Source organism: Pristis pectinata, chromosome 28, assembly GCF_009764475.1.
Source record: "Pristis pectinata isolate sPriPec2 chromosome 28, sPriPec2.1.pri, whole genome shotgun sequence".
NCBI classification, from domain to species: domain Eukaryota; kingdom Metazoa; phylum Chordata; class Chondrichthyes; order Rhinopristiformes; family Pristidae; genus Pristis; species Pristis pectinata.
Window position 1 is genome coordinate 11,608,526 of NC_067432.1, and position 17,763 is coordinate 11,626,288.

At 41.8% G+C, this 17,763-nt stretch overlaps 1 protein-coding gene across 4 annotated transcripts in view; it reads left to right on the top strand.

The window, feature by feature from the left end:
- The window catches only part of LOC127583964 (NT-3 growth factor receptor-like), a 612,790-nt gene that overhangs the window by 145,597 nt on the left and 449,430 nt on the right, over positions 1-17,763 (top strand). For all 4 annotated transcript variants that reach the window (XM_052040427.1, XM_052040426.1, XM_052040428.1 and 1 more), the window contains exons 2-3: positions 6,613-6,687; positions 11,376-11,447. In XM_052040427.1, coding sequence (XP_051896387.1) covers positions 6,613-6,687; positions 11,376-11,447 — 147 coding nt within the window. The remainder of the gene's footprint in view (positions 1-6,612; positions 6,688-11,375; positions 11,448-17,763) is intronic.

The following is a 17,763-nucleotide window of genomic DNA, read 5'->3' on the forward strand; positions in this document are numbered from 1 at the left end:
TGTTAACATCCGTGATTTTCAATAATCTCCATGACTTTTAAAACAAACACAATCTTTATATATCTTGAACTTTCTTTTTGACAGCCATTGCTGCATTTCTGATTCTGCAAATGTTGTTTCTCCTGAGTTAGGCTTCCTCATCAGAATTAGACTCAGACTTATTATCACTGACTTAGATGACATGAAATTTATTGTTTTGTGGCAGTAGTACAGTGCAAAGACATAAAATTACTATGAGTTACAAAAACAAATAAATAGTGCAAAAAAAAGGAAAAATGAGGTCGTGTTCATGTGTTCAAGGACCATTCAGAAATCTGATGGCGGAGGGGAAGAAGCTGTTTCTGAATCATTGAGTGTGAGTCTTCAGGCTTGTGTACCTCTTCCCCGATGGTAGTAACAAGAAGAGGGTATGTCCCAGATGGTGAGAGTCCTTAGTGATGAATGCCATCTTCCTGAGGCACTGCCTCTTGAAGATTACCGTGATGGCGGAGAGGGTTACGTCCGTGAGACAACTGGCTGAGCCCCTTGCAATCTTGTGCATTGCAGCCTCCATACCAGGCTATGATGCAACCAGTCAGAATGCTCTCCACCCTACATCTATAGAAATTTGTAACACTCTTTTGTGACATACCGAATCTCCTCAAACTCCAAATGAATTAGAGCTGCTGGTTCTCGTCCCTCCTTTGTGATTGCATCAATGTGTTGGGCCCAGGATAGATCCTCTTAGATGTTGACATCCAGGAACTTGAAGCTGCTCACCCTTTCCACCACTGACCCCTCAATGAGGACTGGTGTGTGTACTCCCAACTTCCCCTTCCTCACAATCAATTCCTTGGTCTTGCTGATGTTGAGTGTGAGGTTGTTATTATGACACCACTCAACCAACCAATCTATCTCACTCCTGTACGCCTCTCATTGCCATCTGAGATTCTACCAACAACAGTGGTGTCATCAGCAAATTTGTAGGTGGTGTTTGAGCTGTGCTTAGCCACACAGTCATGAGTGCAGAGAGAATAGAGCAGTGGGCTAAGCGTGCATCCTTGAGGTGCGCCTGTGTTGATTGTCAGCGAGGAGGAGATGTTATTACCGATCCACACTGACTGTGGTCTCCCAGTAAGGAAGTCAAGGATCCAGTTGCAGAAGGAGGTAAAGAGGCCCAGGTTTTGAAGCTTGGTGATTAGTACTGTGGGGATGATGGTGTTGGTGTTGAGGGTCCATTTTGTCATATTTGTAAAATTGTAATGGTTCTCTTTATGCGGCTGTGCTTTATTCTCCCTTGGTCAATTTTTCTTTGATAAACTGTGATTGCTCAGTGATCTAATTCCAAATTTTCAGTGACAAAATCCAAGCCCTATCGATGACCAACCACAATCACCAGGCAATTACTTTAGGCACATTGGAATGGTTAATAGACTTTGAACCTGTAAATCCAGATTTTATGGTTGATAATGGCCCAGTGACCAAATTAATTGGACTAGTAATCCAGAAACCTGCACTAACTATTCAAAGAATCAACCTCAGCACCTGTGGTATTTAAATTCTGTTAATTAAATACTCTGTAATTTGAAATGGCTATTTAATCAGTCTTCCTCCATTGCTGCTGTCAAAGCAGTCACTTTTAGTGTTTCATTGATGGTGTAAAAGCACATCTGGTTCACTGAAGTCTTTCAGGGGAGGAAGAAGGGGACTAGGTTTGCCATTCACAATAATGATCAGAATGGTCCAATGAATCATTTGGTTAAAACATAACAGCTATATTACAGCAGTGGCTCAAGAAGGCAGTTCACCATCACCACCTCAAGAGCAACTCAGGATGAAAAATAAAAGCTGGTTGGGCAGTGATTCCTGCTTTTGAAAACATATCATGATTTTAATGCAAGGCATGTTGTATCAGGAAGAGGAGAAATTATGGATGGTGGCCAAACTAATGTTCAAAGGGGGAGACTTAAGGATTACCTCTTAAATTAGGGATAGAGGTAGAGGTCATAAAGTTTTTTGTCATAATCATTCAAGGGATGTGGGCTTCACAGGCTGAGCCAGCATTTAATTGTCTATCCCTGGTTGCCCTTGAGTAGGCGTTGGTGAGCTGCCTTCTTGAACTGCTGCAGTCCTTGAGGTGCGGATATGCTGTGAGGGAGAGAGTTCCGGGATTTTGACCCAGCAATGCTGAAGGAATGCTGATATATTTCCAAGTCGGGATAGTGCGTGGGATAAGTGCATGATTCAGAGGAAGAGTTACTGAAGACAGTCCCAAGGGGTGGGAACAATGGGTGAGAGAAGGACATGGAGGATGGAGGAAGTTGTGCAGATTGAGAGAATTGCACCAAAGGGATAGAAAGCCAAGGACAAGGTTGCTATCTATGCCTGGGATAGGAGGTAGACACACACAAGTCATGCAGAGGATGGTGAATCAGCAATGTGGAGCTGAATGTTCAAAATTTTATGGAGGTGGCAAAACTTTACTATATGCTAAGTTAAAACAAATGAAAATAATTAATATGCATTCCACAGCATACCTTCATCCATTGCCATTGCCTGTTGACCATGGTTTACACAATAAGGTTCATTGACCTGCAATATTAACTCCCTTTCCCTCTCTACAGATGCTGCCTGACCTGCTGGATATTTCTTTCATTTTCTGTTGTTATTTGAAACTTCCAGCCTCTTGAATATTGTTTTTGTCCGACTTACCCTTTCCTTTAGATGATTTCTTAGCATGCATAATTGGGTTCTCTAAATGTGTCACATATCCAGATGCCTTATGGCAATGTGAGAGAAGTTTTCATATTTCCATGTTTCCCCCTTTTTGTTAATTGCATAGGTGCAAGCATTTATTGCTGCTGCAGATTGCTTAAGCCAATTTGTCATCAGTATGCATTTAATTGAAATAAAAACAGAAAATGTTTGAGATATTCAGCAGGTTAGGCAGCATCTGTGAAGAGAGAAATAGTTAATATTTCAGGATGATGACCCTTCATCAGAATTCATCATCAGTTGTGATGGAAGATCATTAAGCTAAAACATTAACTGCTTCCCTCTCCACAGGTGCTGCCTGACCTGCCGGGTGTTTTTAGCATTTTCTGTTCTTATTTTAGATTTCTGGCATCTCCAGACTTTGCTTTTTGGGTATGTGTGCATGTAGCTGTTGGACAAACTGTTTGAATGATTTAAAGTGAAGGACAAGAATTTGGGGTCTGTGAGGAACAGTATGTTTACACAGAGTGGTGGTGATCATGAACTCACTGTGTGTCACAGTGATGGAAGCTGAGCCAGTTCGAGTTTCAATAGGGATTTGGACAGGCACGTGAGGGAAAGCAGTTACAGGGCTATGGGGGAAGAGCAGGGAATGGGATTAAATGGATTGTTCCATGGGGAGCTGGTATGGACTAAATAGCTTCCTTTTGTTTCATTATGAATTTATTATTGTATGATTATCTCGTGCAACTGCATTCTTCCATGCTTCATGGTAATTCACAGCTATCAAAAGAAAGGTGGCCAATCTGACCTTCATTTCTCAGTAAGGGACCATGAGAAGGATTGGACCTGAGCTGCATTATTTTTCGTGCACTGCTGACAACCACAAATTGATTCATGCTGTACATTGTATGGATTTTACGTTGCATATTAAAACACAATTGTCAACTGATTAATCAACAAGTTAAAATAAATTCCATACATTTAAAGGATAATTGACAACATTAGCAGCACAGAATACTATTAATGGATTGGGAATACACGTTAAGAGCTTTTGTGTGCTGCTGGATGGATGGACTTGCTTGACTATAACATTGTGCTGTCTATTATACACTGATTGAATCCTGTTAAAGACATAATTTGTTTGCCAGGATAGTTTATGTTGTCCGTGATAATTGTTACAGCTGCAAGTCTTCTGGTAACTTAGATGAGCCTCTTCAGCTGAATGAATTTGATTTTAGCTTTCTGTATTTCATACTGAATGAGCAATAAGTCAGTCTCCTTACCTCGTTACTTTTAAATCTAATTTCTACAAGGTAAAGGCGGGTTTTAATAGAGTCATGGAGTCATAGAGTACTACAGCACAGAATCAGGCCCTTCGGACCACCTAGTCCATGCTGGCCTGGTTTTCTGCCTAATCCCATTTACCTGCACCAGGACCATAGCCCTCCATACCTCTCTCATCCATGTACCGATCCAAACTTCTCTTAAATGTTACAATTGAACCCGCATCCACCACATCCGCTGGCAGCTCGTTCCACACTCGCACCACCCTCTGAGTGAAATAGTTCCCCCTCAGATTCCCCTTAAATATTTCACTTTTCACCCTAAACCTATGACCTCTAGTTTTAGTCTCACACAACCTGAGGGGGAAAAAGCCTCCATGCATTCACCCTATCCATACTCCTCATAATTTTATATACCTCTATAAGATCTCCCCTCATTCTGCTGTGCTCCAAGGAATAAAGTCCTAACCTATTCAACCTATCCCTGTAACTCAGTTCCTCAAGTCCGGGCAACATCTGTATAAATTTTCTCTGCACTATTTCAAACTTATTGATATCTTTCCTGTAGGTAGGTGACCAGAACTGCACACAATACTCTACGTTTGGCCTCACCAACATTGTATACAACTTCAACATAACATCCCAACTCCAGTACTCAGTGCCCTGATTTATGAAGGCCAATGTGTCAAAAGCTCTCTTTACGACCTGTGATGCCACTTTCAAAGAACTATGGATCTGTATCCCCAGGTCCCTTTGTCTTATCGCACACCTAAGTGCCCTACCATTCACTGTGTTAGTCTTACCCTGGTTTGTCCTCCCAAACTGCATCATCTTACACTTGTCTGCGTTAAATTCCATCTGCCATTTTTCAGCCCATTTTCCCAGCTGTAGTAAACTAAAGATCGCCATTGGTTTTAGTAGTAGATGGCCTATAATAATTAGAGTCCTAGAGTTATACAGCACAGAAACATGCCCTTTGGCCCAACTCATCAATGCCAACTGAATGTGTTTTCCTGAGCTAGTCCCATATGCCTGCATTTGGCGAATATCTCTAAACCTTTCGTATCCATGTACCTATCGAAATGTCTTTTAAACATAATCGTATCTGCCTCTACCACTTCCTCAGGCAGCTCGTTCCATATACCCGCCACTCTCTGTATGAAAAACCTGCCTCTCAGGTCCCCTCTAAATCTTTCCCTTTTCACCTTAAAAAAAATGTTCTTGGTGGTAGTAAGACTGGAATGACACAAAAGTCCCAGAATTTTTGGGAGTGGTCTCAGTCACTCCAAAATTTCCTCTTTATTTTGTGCTTTCCAAGAATCCCCAGAGCATTGTTGGCAGAAGACCACAGGAAATTCTGGTCGATTGAGCTGATTGCTTCCTGAGACTTCATCAAAGAATGTTTTTACACCAAATACCTTCTTAACTTTCCCCAAAAGAAACCATGTGTCAAGACTGTGAGATAATCAGCATCATCAAAGAGATAGCAGCTCTCGAAAGAAACTCCCTCAGCTATCAGAAGACATTTAATCGCTGCTGATTTCTCAGTCCCCTGTTGAACCTGAGCACTGAATTCAAACTCCAGAACATCCTCAACAGCCTGTTTCATCAGACTGATGGTTATCCGGACTTTCACCCAGCTGCCCCTCTGAGCAATACAAATTGAATAAGTAAAGGCAGCAGGTAGGTGGAGACCAACGTCATTGGAGCTATACAGTGAGAACCAGTCCACTCCAAGAGCATTCAGTTAGGTTTATTGTTTTAATCAAAAGTCAATGACAAGTCAGAATGCATCAAGCTTTCTGTCAGTTAACGGGGCTGTAGATTTGTCAGCGTTGGTCTCTTTACAACCTTTTTACTGGGTAACAAAATACTACTACAAAACAACATTATTTCATCAAACTTTGGCACAGCTGAACATGAACCAGGCTTCTTGTGTCCGATTGTTAAACTGTACCAGTTACAAAATTGTTATAGCGCAAGAGGAAGGCATTGTCAATTGAGTCTATGTTAACTCCCTGTAGATCAATCCCATTATTCCTGTGACTAATCCATGCTTGGCACCATACCTCCCTCTGAACCATGACCCTTCATCAAACATTAGGCCACTGTGTCCCACACATCCACAGACCTTATTGCCTCGGGAGATCTTCCCTCCATAGTTTCCAAACTTGAAGTGCCTGGCCCCTCATACCCCACCTCTACCTTCTGTCCAAGATCTACAAGGAGGGTTGTCCGGGCAGACCCATTGCTTCACCCATTGTCTTTGGTCCCACTGAACTTATTTCTTCCTTCCATGATACTGTCCTTTCTCCCAATCTAGTCCTTCCCTGCTGTGACACTTTGGATGCCCTCTGCCATGTCAACAGTTTCCAGTTCTGACAAAGAGTCTCCAACCTAAAACGATGACTGTTGCTCTCTCCATAGGTGCAGCCTGATCTGCTGAGTGTTTCCAGCATTTTCTGTTTTTATACAAGCCCAATATTTACCCACAGCCCTGCAATTCTTTTCTCTTCAAATGCCAGCATACTAATTCAGTTGCCTTCTGCTCTTGGAAAACTCTCACCTTTGAAATTGTCACATAAAATCATGAACACATTCTGACCTCCTAATTTATTTGTTCCTTTTACAGACACATTGAGAACCAGAAAAGCCTTCAGACTCTGAATGCTTTGGACATGGAACCTTACATTGGACTGCAGAATTTGTAAGTAAATGAGGAACACAAAGGTGCTTTGTAAAAGATTGCTTTGAAGGAATAGTGTTCACTGTAAATGAAACAGCAAAGTCATGATTCAAAGTTATTACTGCATAGTTTATTGGAGACTGATTTAAGTCAGCTGTATAGCACGGTGAATCTGGAACAACTGTTTTCATAACCTGTTATAAATTCTAATTTTTTCATGATTGAGCTCTATCCCATGGAGCCAGCTGGCTTCAATTTGATTATTTAATTTGTCATTTTAAATTTGAAGCCAGATATGAAAATTTTTACTTCTCTGATTCAACATCATGTCCCAAGCAATGATGCACACAATAAAACTGATATTAAAATGTGACACACACAGTTGGGCCGAAACCCTTTTCTCCCTTCTCCCCACCCAGAGTCACTGCCCACACTCCACCCCTACCCATACTCACTGATCCAGATTCGAAGCGCCAATCTCATTGGTCCTCTGGAGGCTGGACACCAGCTGTAGACTCTCCTGTTGACAGAACCATCCATCGCTTACTCCCACATCCCACAAGAACCCAGGATGAAGGACTACCCTTCAAAATACCTGTGACAGCCTTTAACAGCTGGCAAAGCTGGGGCAAGGCTTTGCCAGTTACAAAAGCTTTCATTTATTTATGTTTTTTAAATGTCTCGAACATTCAGAGACCTAGACTTAGAAATTATTAAAATGGAAGTAATTAAAATCTCAGCAAAAACACATTAATAATTAACATCAGCAAATGAAGCAAAATCATTTAAAAATGTAGAGTACTTTCCTCTGCCTCCTCGTTACCCCACAATCTCCACTGAAATCAGAGAACCTCAGACTCTACACTGTCTGATCTGGCACAGAATTCAAGAGGCAATGGTCCATCACTCTAATACATCTATCTGTGTGTTTCAACTGTGGACTAAAAGATGAGGTGACTAAAGCAATAGGTCCTGGGTTTATCACAGCCAAAAGATCCTTGAAACAAAAGGAGGCCATTTGGCACATTGTACCTGCACCAGCTTTCTGAGAGAGCTCAGCTATAAGCCTCTGCAATGGCAAATGGCACCAGAATTGCACCATATGAATGATAGAGAAATTGGGGGGGGGGGGGGGATGGGGGTGGGGAACGATGTGGGAGGAAAGGGTTAGATAGATCTTAGAGCAGGATAAAATGTCGGCACAACATTGTGGGTGAAGGGCCTGTACTGTGCTGTAGTGTTCTATGGTTCTGTGTTCTATAATTGCCTCAGTAACAGGAAACAAAGGATAATGGTTGACCAGAATGTGATTTCACAGAAATCAGAGGAAGGTTATAGCAAAGGCCATTCAGCCCATCAGCTGAGTTAATCCCACCCGCATGCCCTCTACCCATAGTCCTGCAATTCATTTCTTTTCAAATACTGATCTGTTCCCTTTTGAACACACACCTGATTCTGCCACCATGACCTCCCCTAGCAGAGCATTCCTGGTCCAAACCACTCACCGTGTCGAAATGTTCTTCACGTCACTCCAGTTTCAGTTGCCAACTATCTTCACTCAGTGTTCTATGATTATTGATGTTTCTGCTAGGGACAACCATTACTCCCTACCTACTTTGTCTTGACCCTTACATGATTTTAAATTCCCCCATCAGATCCTCTCTCAATCGCCTCTGTTCCGAGGAGAACAACCATCTTCTCCTGGTTAGCCCCATCCTTGGAATTATTTTTGTAAATCTCTTCTGTATCCTTTCTAAGGCTTTCTGGTGGGCCGCCTGGATATGGATGCCATACTAGAATTATAGCAGATACAATGTGTTATCATCACTCCTAGCTCCTATGCTGTCTGCCTCTACTTATAAAGCTTATGATCCCTTAACTTTTCTCAACTGCATTCTCAACCATCTGTGAGTTATACACGGGATTTGCAGGGATCAGTGCTTGGCTGATCGTGACTCATGGGTTATGGTGTGGAGAAACCCAAGGTGTGGGTGTGATGTCAGTAGTGAATGATGTATCTTCGGTCAGGTGGGAGTGGGATGTGGGAGGAGCAGTGGGTAGGAGTGGTGCAAGAGATCAGGGCTTTGTAAGTCCAAAAGACTGCAGATGTTGGAAATCTGAAATAAAAGCAGAAAATACTGGAAAACCTCATCAGGTCATCTGTGGAAAGAGAAATTGTTAACCTTTTGGACTGAAGATCCTTTATCAGATGAAAGGTCCTTGATCAGAACTTTGATCTACTGTGGAAGTAGGGATAGGTGAGGGTTTATGTCTTCTACAGTTGTGACAGGGTGTCAGGAATCAGGGACACACTTGACATCTGGAGGGTTAGAGGGTTCATGGGGTTGGGGTCTGGTGTTGGAGGAACCCAAAAGATACCTGCCACAAGCGGTGTTTGGAGATGGGACAATTAGATGAATGAAAATCCAGTAGGTGATCCTCCTACAATGGAATGACCATGGACCAGACTGTGCTGATCCCTGTACTGCAAGATGTCCCGGTTCTACATGACTGGCACTTGTCATTCGCAAATCAGTCATGTGCAAATGACATGTGATGTCAAAACACGAGTTGCATACTCATTGATATTATTGCGCAGGTCCTGGTGCTTTGTTTGTGAGGGCATCATACACACTGAAGCCAGAATGGATTCAGTGACATCCACTACACTTTGATTAAAATTATTACACAATAACATTTCTTGGTCCAGGTCTTTAAGAGGAACACAGGATGCTTTCCTCTGTGAGACATAAACTATAGGGATAGCAAGGATATTGCTAGAACTGTATAAAACATCATTTAGGAACATAGCATGCAACACAGCAGAAAGGATGTGAAAGCATGAGAGAGCATTCACAAGAGGTTATGTGGATGCTGCTCAGACTGGAGAGCTTCGGCTGTGAGGAGAGATTGGATTAGCTGGGGTTGTTTTCTTTGTAACACAAAAGACTGGAGGGAGATGTAAATGGAATGTATAAAATTACATGAAGGCTAAATCCGGTAAACAGGAAGGGTCAATTTCCCTTCGCAGAGAGGTCAATACACAGGGGTCATAGACTTAAAGTAGCTTTTGGAAAGCTTAATGTGGAGTTAAGGAAAAAAATAATTTTCACCCAGCAAATGATGGATTCTGGAAAGGATAATAGAAGCATCTGCAATTACTTGGACTTGCATTTGAAGTGCCATAATCTGGAAGACAATGAGCCAAGAGCTGGGTGGGGGGAATAAGCTCTTCATTCAACATGGACATGATGGGCTGAATAGACTCCTTCTCTGCAGTAAATCTCTGTGATTGAGTTTGGTGAAAAGATACCAACTAGGTCACTTGTGCTCTGTTTGCTTTCTGTTCTTAATTCACTGAAGGTCTGAGAAAAGAAAAATAGGTCACACTGGAAATCTTTAGCAAAAGGTCGTGGAAAGCATCTTCAATATAGGAATTATCCCAAGGAGATGTAGGCATTAATCAGATTTCTTCTAATGAATGCTGCCTTACTTTAACAGCTTGAGACCTCAGACCTCTTACCATGTTCCAATTAGTCCAATGTTTGTGTTCTTTCCCTTAAATGGAAAGAACCTCTTGACCTGCCTTTGGAGACTTGCATAATGACATCTAACTGAGCACAGGGCCTGGCTCTAGGTTCGGGCCTAGCTAAATCATTGGATTGATCAATTTATGGCCAAACTCTCTGCACAATTTCTTGATGGTTAAGTCATTAATTATATTCAAGGTGAGAGTGACATGATTTTAGTCTTTACTAGAGTCAAGAGTTTTAGGGAACAGGAAGGAAGTGGATATAAGGCCAAGATCAGATTGACCATGACCTTACTGAATGGTGGAGCAGGCTCAAGAGACTCTTCTGTCGTTTGGGTCCCTCCAACACAAGACCCCAGTCCAATGAGCTCTCTCCAGCAGTCAGCTGTGTCCCTGAGAATCTAATTCTAGCTCTTGCATTCGAAACTGAGTTTTGCAGTAACTGCACCAATATTTGAATTCTGACTTGGTTCATTACAATTGCTGGAGTGTTCATAGTTTCACTGTAGTTAAACAAGCTTAACAATGTACCAGAGATGCAAATAGTTTTCACCTAGTCAATAATTAATGCTTGTATAATTTCTATGTGGACCCAAAAATCAATGATTTAAAACAGTTAAAAGATGCTACATTCCTTAAATCTGGAGTTACCCTCCATGCAGCAATACTTCAATGCCATCAAAAAGCCTCTCACCAGCTCCCTGAAATTTTTTCTTCAATACACTGCCAGGATTGATTGTAGAAAAAATTAGATTATCGAAGTCTCTGCTGCATTATGAGATACAGAAGGCATGGCAATCTGATTCAACCTGGGCCCCACTTCCTTGGTTTTGACTGAGAGTCCTTGATGACTCATTTCAGCTGAATGACACAGTGTGCAATGTGCACTAATATTAATCTAAGATGCCTGGCAGGGAAAAGTATCAGGAAAAAAACTGAACAAAGAATCTATTCATCACTTTGATCTGAACTCATCAAAGGTACTTTTCATTTTTAATAAATGCTGAGGTTTGTTTCTCGGTCATCTTGCAGTCACTGTGGATGTTTAATTTGTACAAAATACAAACAGCCATGGTTTTGAGGGTTTATCCAATCCACCCATCTGATCAGGTGCATAGTAAATCACAGTTATGAGCATACAGAGCTTGTAACCTCTTGTATTTGTTCTCATTTCCAGGACAATCATAAATTCGGGACTACGGTCGATTGCGCCTAGAGCATTTGCCAAAAATCCTCACCTTCACTACATGTAAGTCATCTCAAGCTTAGACTGGGCTTATAGAGGGTTAGGAGCTGAGCGTTTAAATTCAGAGGCTGAGGTAATAAAGATTACACCGTTGTACGATCTATTACTCCAGAGACTTAAAACGTCAATGGCCCAGAAGCTTATTTCTTTTCGTTAAATTAACATCCTTATGATACACAGGAGTTTGAACAAGCTCAGAAAGATTTGTGAAAAAAAGACCTTGGAGGTTCCGCAAGCTTGTTTGTGCTGTAAAAAAAAACTAGATAATGGAATATTGTTTATTTATGAGAGAACAGGGTAACTCTAACTTATAGATATTCTGCAAGCATCTGCTGTTTCATGAGAAAGGTTATGATGTTCTGAACATTTCACGCCTCTGTGAGAGAAATGTTCAGCCTGTATTTCAAAAGCTAAATGTTCATTGGTATTACTGCCATAGAATAGAGGGCAATCAGTCAGCGTTAATAAGGATAAATGCTATAAATTTTATCCTTTAAGGAAATTATATGAAAATGTTGTTCTGTATCACATTGACCCTGGTCCAAGCCCTGCAGTTGCTCCCAGCGATAGCCCTGGGGCTGCATTGCCCTACTGCGGCTGCATGGCTCCCAGCAACTGTGAGGCATCACCTCTGTGACCATTCTGTTAGATGGAGCAGAGTGGAAGCAGTGACTCGGCCTCAGGCAGCGCAAACTGATGTCCTGCCCACAGTCCATCGTGATGACCATCTGACAGCTCGTGAATACAGAAGGCCTTTTCACTGATGCATCTGATAATCAGAGATGTTCACAAACAATTCATAAACATTAACCAATCAAAAATTCAAATATGTTAAATTTAAAATAATAAATTCTCTTTAAAACATAATTAACTATTTTTAAGTAAATATATAAATGATTTGGATAGAAATGTAGGTGGGCTGATTAGTAAGTTTGCAGATGACATTAAATTCAACAGAGTTGTGGATGGTGAGGAAGGTTGTCTCATTGGATGAAGCAGGAAAAAGAGTAGTTGGAAATGTGGGCAGAGAAATGGCAGATGGAGTTTAATCCTGAGGTGTGGCACTTGGGGAGCTCAAATGCAAGAGGAAAGTATACAGTAAATGGTAGGATCCTCAGGAGTATTGAAGTACAGAGGGGTGTTGGAGTGCAAATCCATAGCTCCCTGAAAGTAGCAATGCAAGTAGATAGGGTTGGAGAGAAGACATACAGCATACTTGCCTTCATCGGTCGGGGTGTTGAGTATAAAAGTCAGGAAGTCATGTTGCAGTTGTGTAAAACTTTGGTTAGGCCACACTTGAAGTATTGTGTTCAGTTCTGGTTGCTACATTACAGGAAAGATGTTAGAGGCTTTGGAGAGGGTGCCGAAGAGGTTCACCAGGATATTGCCTAGATTAGAGAGTTATTAGCTATAAGGAGAGGTTGGACAAACTTGGATTGTCTTCTCTGGTGCATCAGAGGCTAAGGGGAGACCTGATAGAAGGATATAGAATTATGAGAAGCATAGATAGGGTAAGTAGTCAGAGTCTTTCTCCTAGGGTGGAAATGTCAAATATTTGAGGGTATTGCTTTAAGGTGGGAGGGGAAAAGTTCAAAGAAGATTCATGAGGCAAGTTTTTTTTACAGAGAGGGTGGTAGGTGTCTGGAACGCGTGGCCAGGGGAAATGGTGGAAGCAGATACGACGGCAATGTTTAAGAGGAACATGAACAGGCAGGGAATGGAGAGACATAGACCATTTGCAGGCAGATGGAATTAGTTCGGATTGGTACCATGGTCAGCTCAGACATCAGAGGTCAAAGGGCCTGTTCTTGTGTTGTTCTATGTTCTAAATTAATTAAAACATGAACTAAAATTGTGATGAGCAATAAGTGTCAGCTAACATCAAGATCCTAAAACGTGAATCAATTAGTTAATAAAACATACCGTTTACCTTCAGTTACCTGTATCATGAAAATCAGCAACTTCTTTCAAATGAATGGGTTCAACTAGGTGTGCCAACCATGAGAAGCCAGAGCAAAGTGCATACAGCTCCTCAGCTCAGGTTATTATGGAATGTACATGCACTCAATGTTGAGTCCTTGGTCAGTGCAACTGCGCGGACGTTCCCCCTCGAACCTCCAACATGTCCACATTTCTGAGCTGTAGTGTGTAGATAGGGAAGTCCAGAACGTGCATCTGCATTTAGCCAATGGTTCCCTGTGGACCATCAGCAAGATCCAGCTCATTCCCTTAGCATTTGGATTGCTTGGAATCAGTGTAACACATTCCTGATCATGTTGATTTAATTACATAAAATTGTGTTTTCAATTAGGTGGAAGGTTGCTGTAAAACAGATTTCTTCTGCTGCAGTGGCACACTTTAGGTTGGGGTTTGGCTGCAAAAGTCTCCAGGTCTTCATTCATGTCAGCAGTGGTTCTTGTTTCCTCTTGATGTTGTTCTGCTCACAGCTCCTGTTATTGGTGAAAATATGCTCCAGTGCCAAGCACTGCTCCGTGTGTGTGGGTTGCCTGTCTGTCACGAGAGGACTTTATATGTGGAAGCAGAGGCAACGTGAAGCTGTTGTTGTCTGTATCACCTGAGGAGACAGGCATAAAAAGATGCTTTTCTGTCACAGATGTCCTGTCCTATTGGAGCAAAATCTTAATTTCTGCATAGGCAGCCAGGCGAGAATCCAACAAAGTCCAAAGGCAAAATACCGCAGGTGGTAGAAATCTAAAATAAAATCAGAAAATGGTGGAAATGTGCTGTCTGACCCACTGTGTATTTTTACCATTTTCTGATCTTATTTTAGTTTTCCACCATCTGTGGTATTTTGCTTTTGGACTTTGTTGAATTCTTGCCTGGTTGCTTTTGTGGAAATTAAGATTTGTTCCAACAAGACAGGACATCTATGAAAGAAAAGCATCTTTTTGTGTTTGTTTCCTCAGGTGATACAGGGAACAGATTCATGTTCCCTCTGCCACCACATATAAAGTCCGCTGGTAACAGGCAGACAACCCATGCTCATAGAGCAGTGCTTGGCACTGGAGCATATTTTCGGGGATAATGGAGTTGTCAGCAGGTGTACAGAGGAGGAGACAAATGAAATTTGAGAAGAGGGAGAGACAAATCTAAACACTGGAAATGTGAAGCTGTTTATCTGAAATTGTTGAATTAATTTTTGAATCTGGAAAGCTGTAATGTGCCTAGTTGGAAGATAACATGTTATTCCTTGATTTTATCTTAAGATTCATAGAGTCATAGAGCTACACAGCATGGAAAAAGGCTCTTTGGCCCAACTTGTTTATGCTGATCAAGTTGTCTAACTGAGCTAGTCCACCTCCCTGCATTTGGCCCATATCCCTCTTAACCTTTCTTATCTACGTACCTGCCCAAATGTCTTTTAAATGGCATAAATGTACCCACCTCTACTGCTTTCTCTGGCAGCTCATTCCATATGTGTACCAGCCTCTGTGTGAAAAAGTTGCTTCTTATTTTCCTTTTAAATCTCTTCCTCTCACTTTAAATCCATACCTTCTAGTTTTGGACCCCCCTACCCCGTGGAAAAGACTCTGACTATTCACCTTATCTCTGCCCCTCATCATTTTATAAACCTCTATAAACCCTTAGCCTCCTGTACTCCAGGGAAAAAGTCCTAGCCTATCCAGCTAGCCTATCCTAGCCTATCTTCTTGTAACTCAAACCCTCTAGTCCAGATAACATCCTCATAAATCTTTTTTGCACCTTTTCTCATTTAATGAGATGCATCCCATAGCAGGGCAACCAGAACTGCACACAGTATTCCAAATGTGACCTTATCAACATCTTTGTACAGCTAAAACATGACGTCCCGACTCCTGTATTCAATATCCTGACCCAGGAAAGCCAGCATGCCAAACACCTTCTTCACCGTCAGAACAGTGAAGGAAAACAAAGACTAGAATGGGAGTGGGATAGAGAATTAAAGTGACAGGCAACGGGAAACTCAGGGTCACCTTTGTAGACTGAATGGAGATGTTCTGCAAAGTGCTCCCCCAATATATGACTTGTGAAAGTAGATGAGACCAAGTCATGAGCAACAAATGCAGTTACTAAACTGGAATAAGTACATTAATTATTGCTTCAGCTTGAAGAGCGTTTGGGTTCCTGGAGAAAAGGATGGAGGAAGTTAAAGAGCAGGTGCTGTTTCTCCTGCTGTTGTATGGGAAGGTGCCGTGGGAAGGGATGTGGGTATTGGCAGAGGTGGAAGATTGGACCAGAGCATCTGGAGGCAACATCCTTTTGGAACATTAAAAGGGAGAAGAGGAGGAGAAGTTTCTGTTGGAAATGTCAGTAATTTTGGAGGATGGTTCATTGAACATAGAGCCTTGAGGATGAAGTCAAGCAGAATTGTGGAGGCACAGTGATATTAACCAGCTGGCACAGTGGCACAGCTAGTAGCACTGCTGCCTCACAGCTTCAGCGACCCAAGTTCGATCCTGGCCTCCAGTGTTTGGAATTTGCCCATTCTCCCTGTAATCATGTGAATTTCCTCTGGGTGCACCAATTCCCTTCCAGATCCCACAGATGTATGAGTTGGTAGGTCAATAGACCAGTGTAAATTGCCCTTATTTTGTAGATGAGTGGTAGAATCTGGGGGAGGTGGGGGGGAGGCGCGGTTGTTGATGGCAATGTTGGGAGAATAAAATGGGATTTGTGTAGGATTATTGTAAATGGGTGGTTGATGGTTGGCGTTGGTTCAATGAGCTGAAGAACCTGTTTCTTTATGACTTTATGACTCTATGCAATCCTAATAGAGCTCTGGACAGGAGGAGGCAAAGATAGGGCCAAGGGTGATGAATTTAGAGAATATGAGAGAATCTTGAAACAAAGGAGGAAAAATGTGAGGTTATGGAGGAAGCAGCTCATGTGCTTACTTCCTAATTAGCAAATGGCAGGCATATAGCTTACCAGCACAAAAGGGACAAAAGTCAAAAGGAATGGAACCATATTTCTAACTGTACTTCTGTCAGTCAATTAGTGTCAAAAATCAAGCAGTCTATGTTTCTGTGCCTTCAGAGATAGAGGCGTCAATGGTTAGTGCCTGCACTGGAAAGAGCCCAATACGGCTCCCGGTATTCCATTCACTGCTGCTCTTGTTTTAAATGCTGTCATGGATCAGGATGTGGGAACAGGCCATGAGCCATTGTCAAGGTTGTGTTGTATCAGTCTTCCACATACATGGGTATAAAATTATGTGTGTGTCACATTAACAGGTTTTCTTTGATTGAAAATTACACAGCACAATTGTTCTTTTGTGATGAAGTCATGATTTATAATTACGGCTGCACAATCCTTCAAACCCTGTCATTTCCTCTGTTAATCTGCAACCTGTCTCTGATTAGTTCTAAACGAAATTAATTGTCTGCCAAAATAGGAGGGATTGAATTTGAGAGATTCAGCGTGGGCTGTACACTTCCTCTCTCTCTCTGTGCTGTCAGCCTGACAAAGCTCACTACACCCTCCAGATTTATCCCTAATTGTCTTTCCAGCAGGGCCCTACATTTCATGTGTTAGCCGTGGGGAGAGCTGAAATGGGCAGGGTAACCAGGCCAGAGGAAGAGCAATTTCAACTAAAATGGAAATGTACATCTGCACAAACTTTAACTTCATTGAACTCTGAGATGTTGCTTTAGTTCCCCAAATAAAATGCAGGAAGTAAATACTTTGTTCCTGGATGATGGATAACTGATTTATTTTTCATTTTTACTACTTGAATGTGATCCTCATCAGTTGATAATAGTTTGATAGTTATCTAATTCCTAGAAAGTTGGATGTGGTTGGTAAAGGAGGGACAGATAACATGAACTTCCACCGTGTCTCTGAAGAAGATGGACAAGTTATAGATATGGTTTTGAAGGTTTGATGTCTATCAAAGCTCTACTATCAGGATATAGGCAACTGCATTCAGTGCATGGAAGGAACTGGGTTAGTCAGTTACCACAGGAGAATGAACAGGATTTGGTTAGTTGAATGTATCAGTACCTGTACAGGATTTGGTTTGATAGATACATTGTACAGGATTTGTTCATGTACATCTGATACCTGTACAATATTTTATTGTAAGATGCTTGATGGCTGCTTGATGATCGGTGTGGACTTGTTAGGCCAAAGGTCCTTTTTCCGTGCTGTGTGACTCACTTCCTCTCTGTGAAGATTGATTTGCTCAGGTGCTTCCAGAATTTGTACTGAATTTGGCCACCTAAATGCAGTACCTGTGCAAGATTAGGTTAATTTAAGTGGGTTCTTGCAGTAGCTGTACTATGAGCCAAGCACACCAAGCTTCTGTAGAGAGTACAGA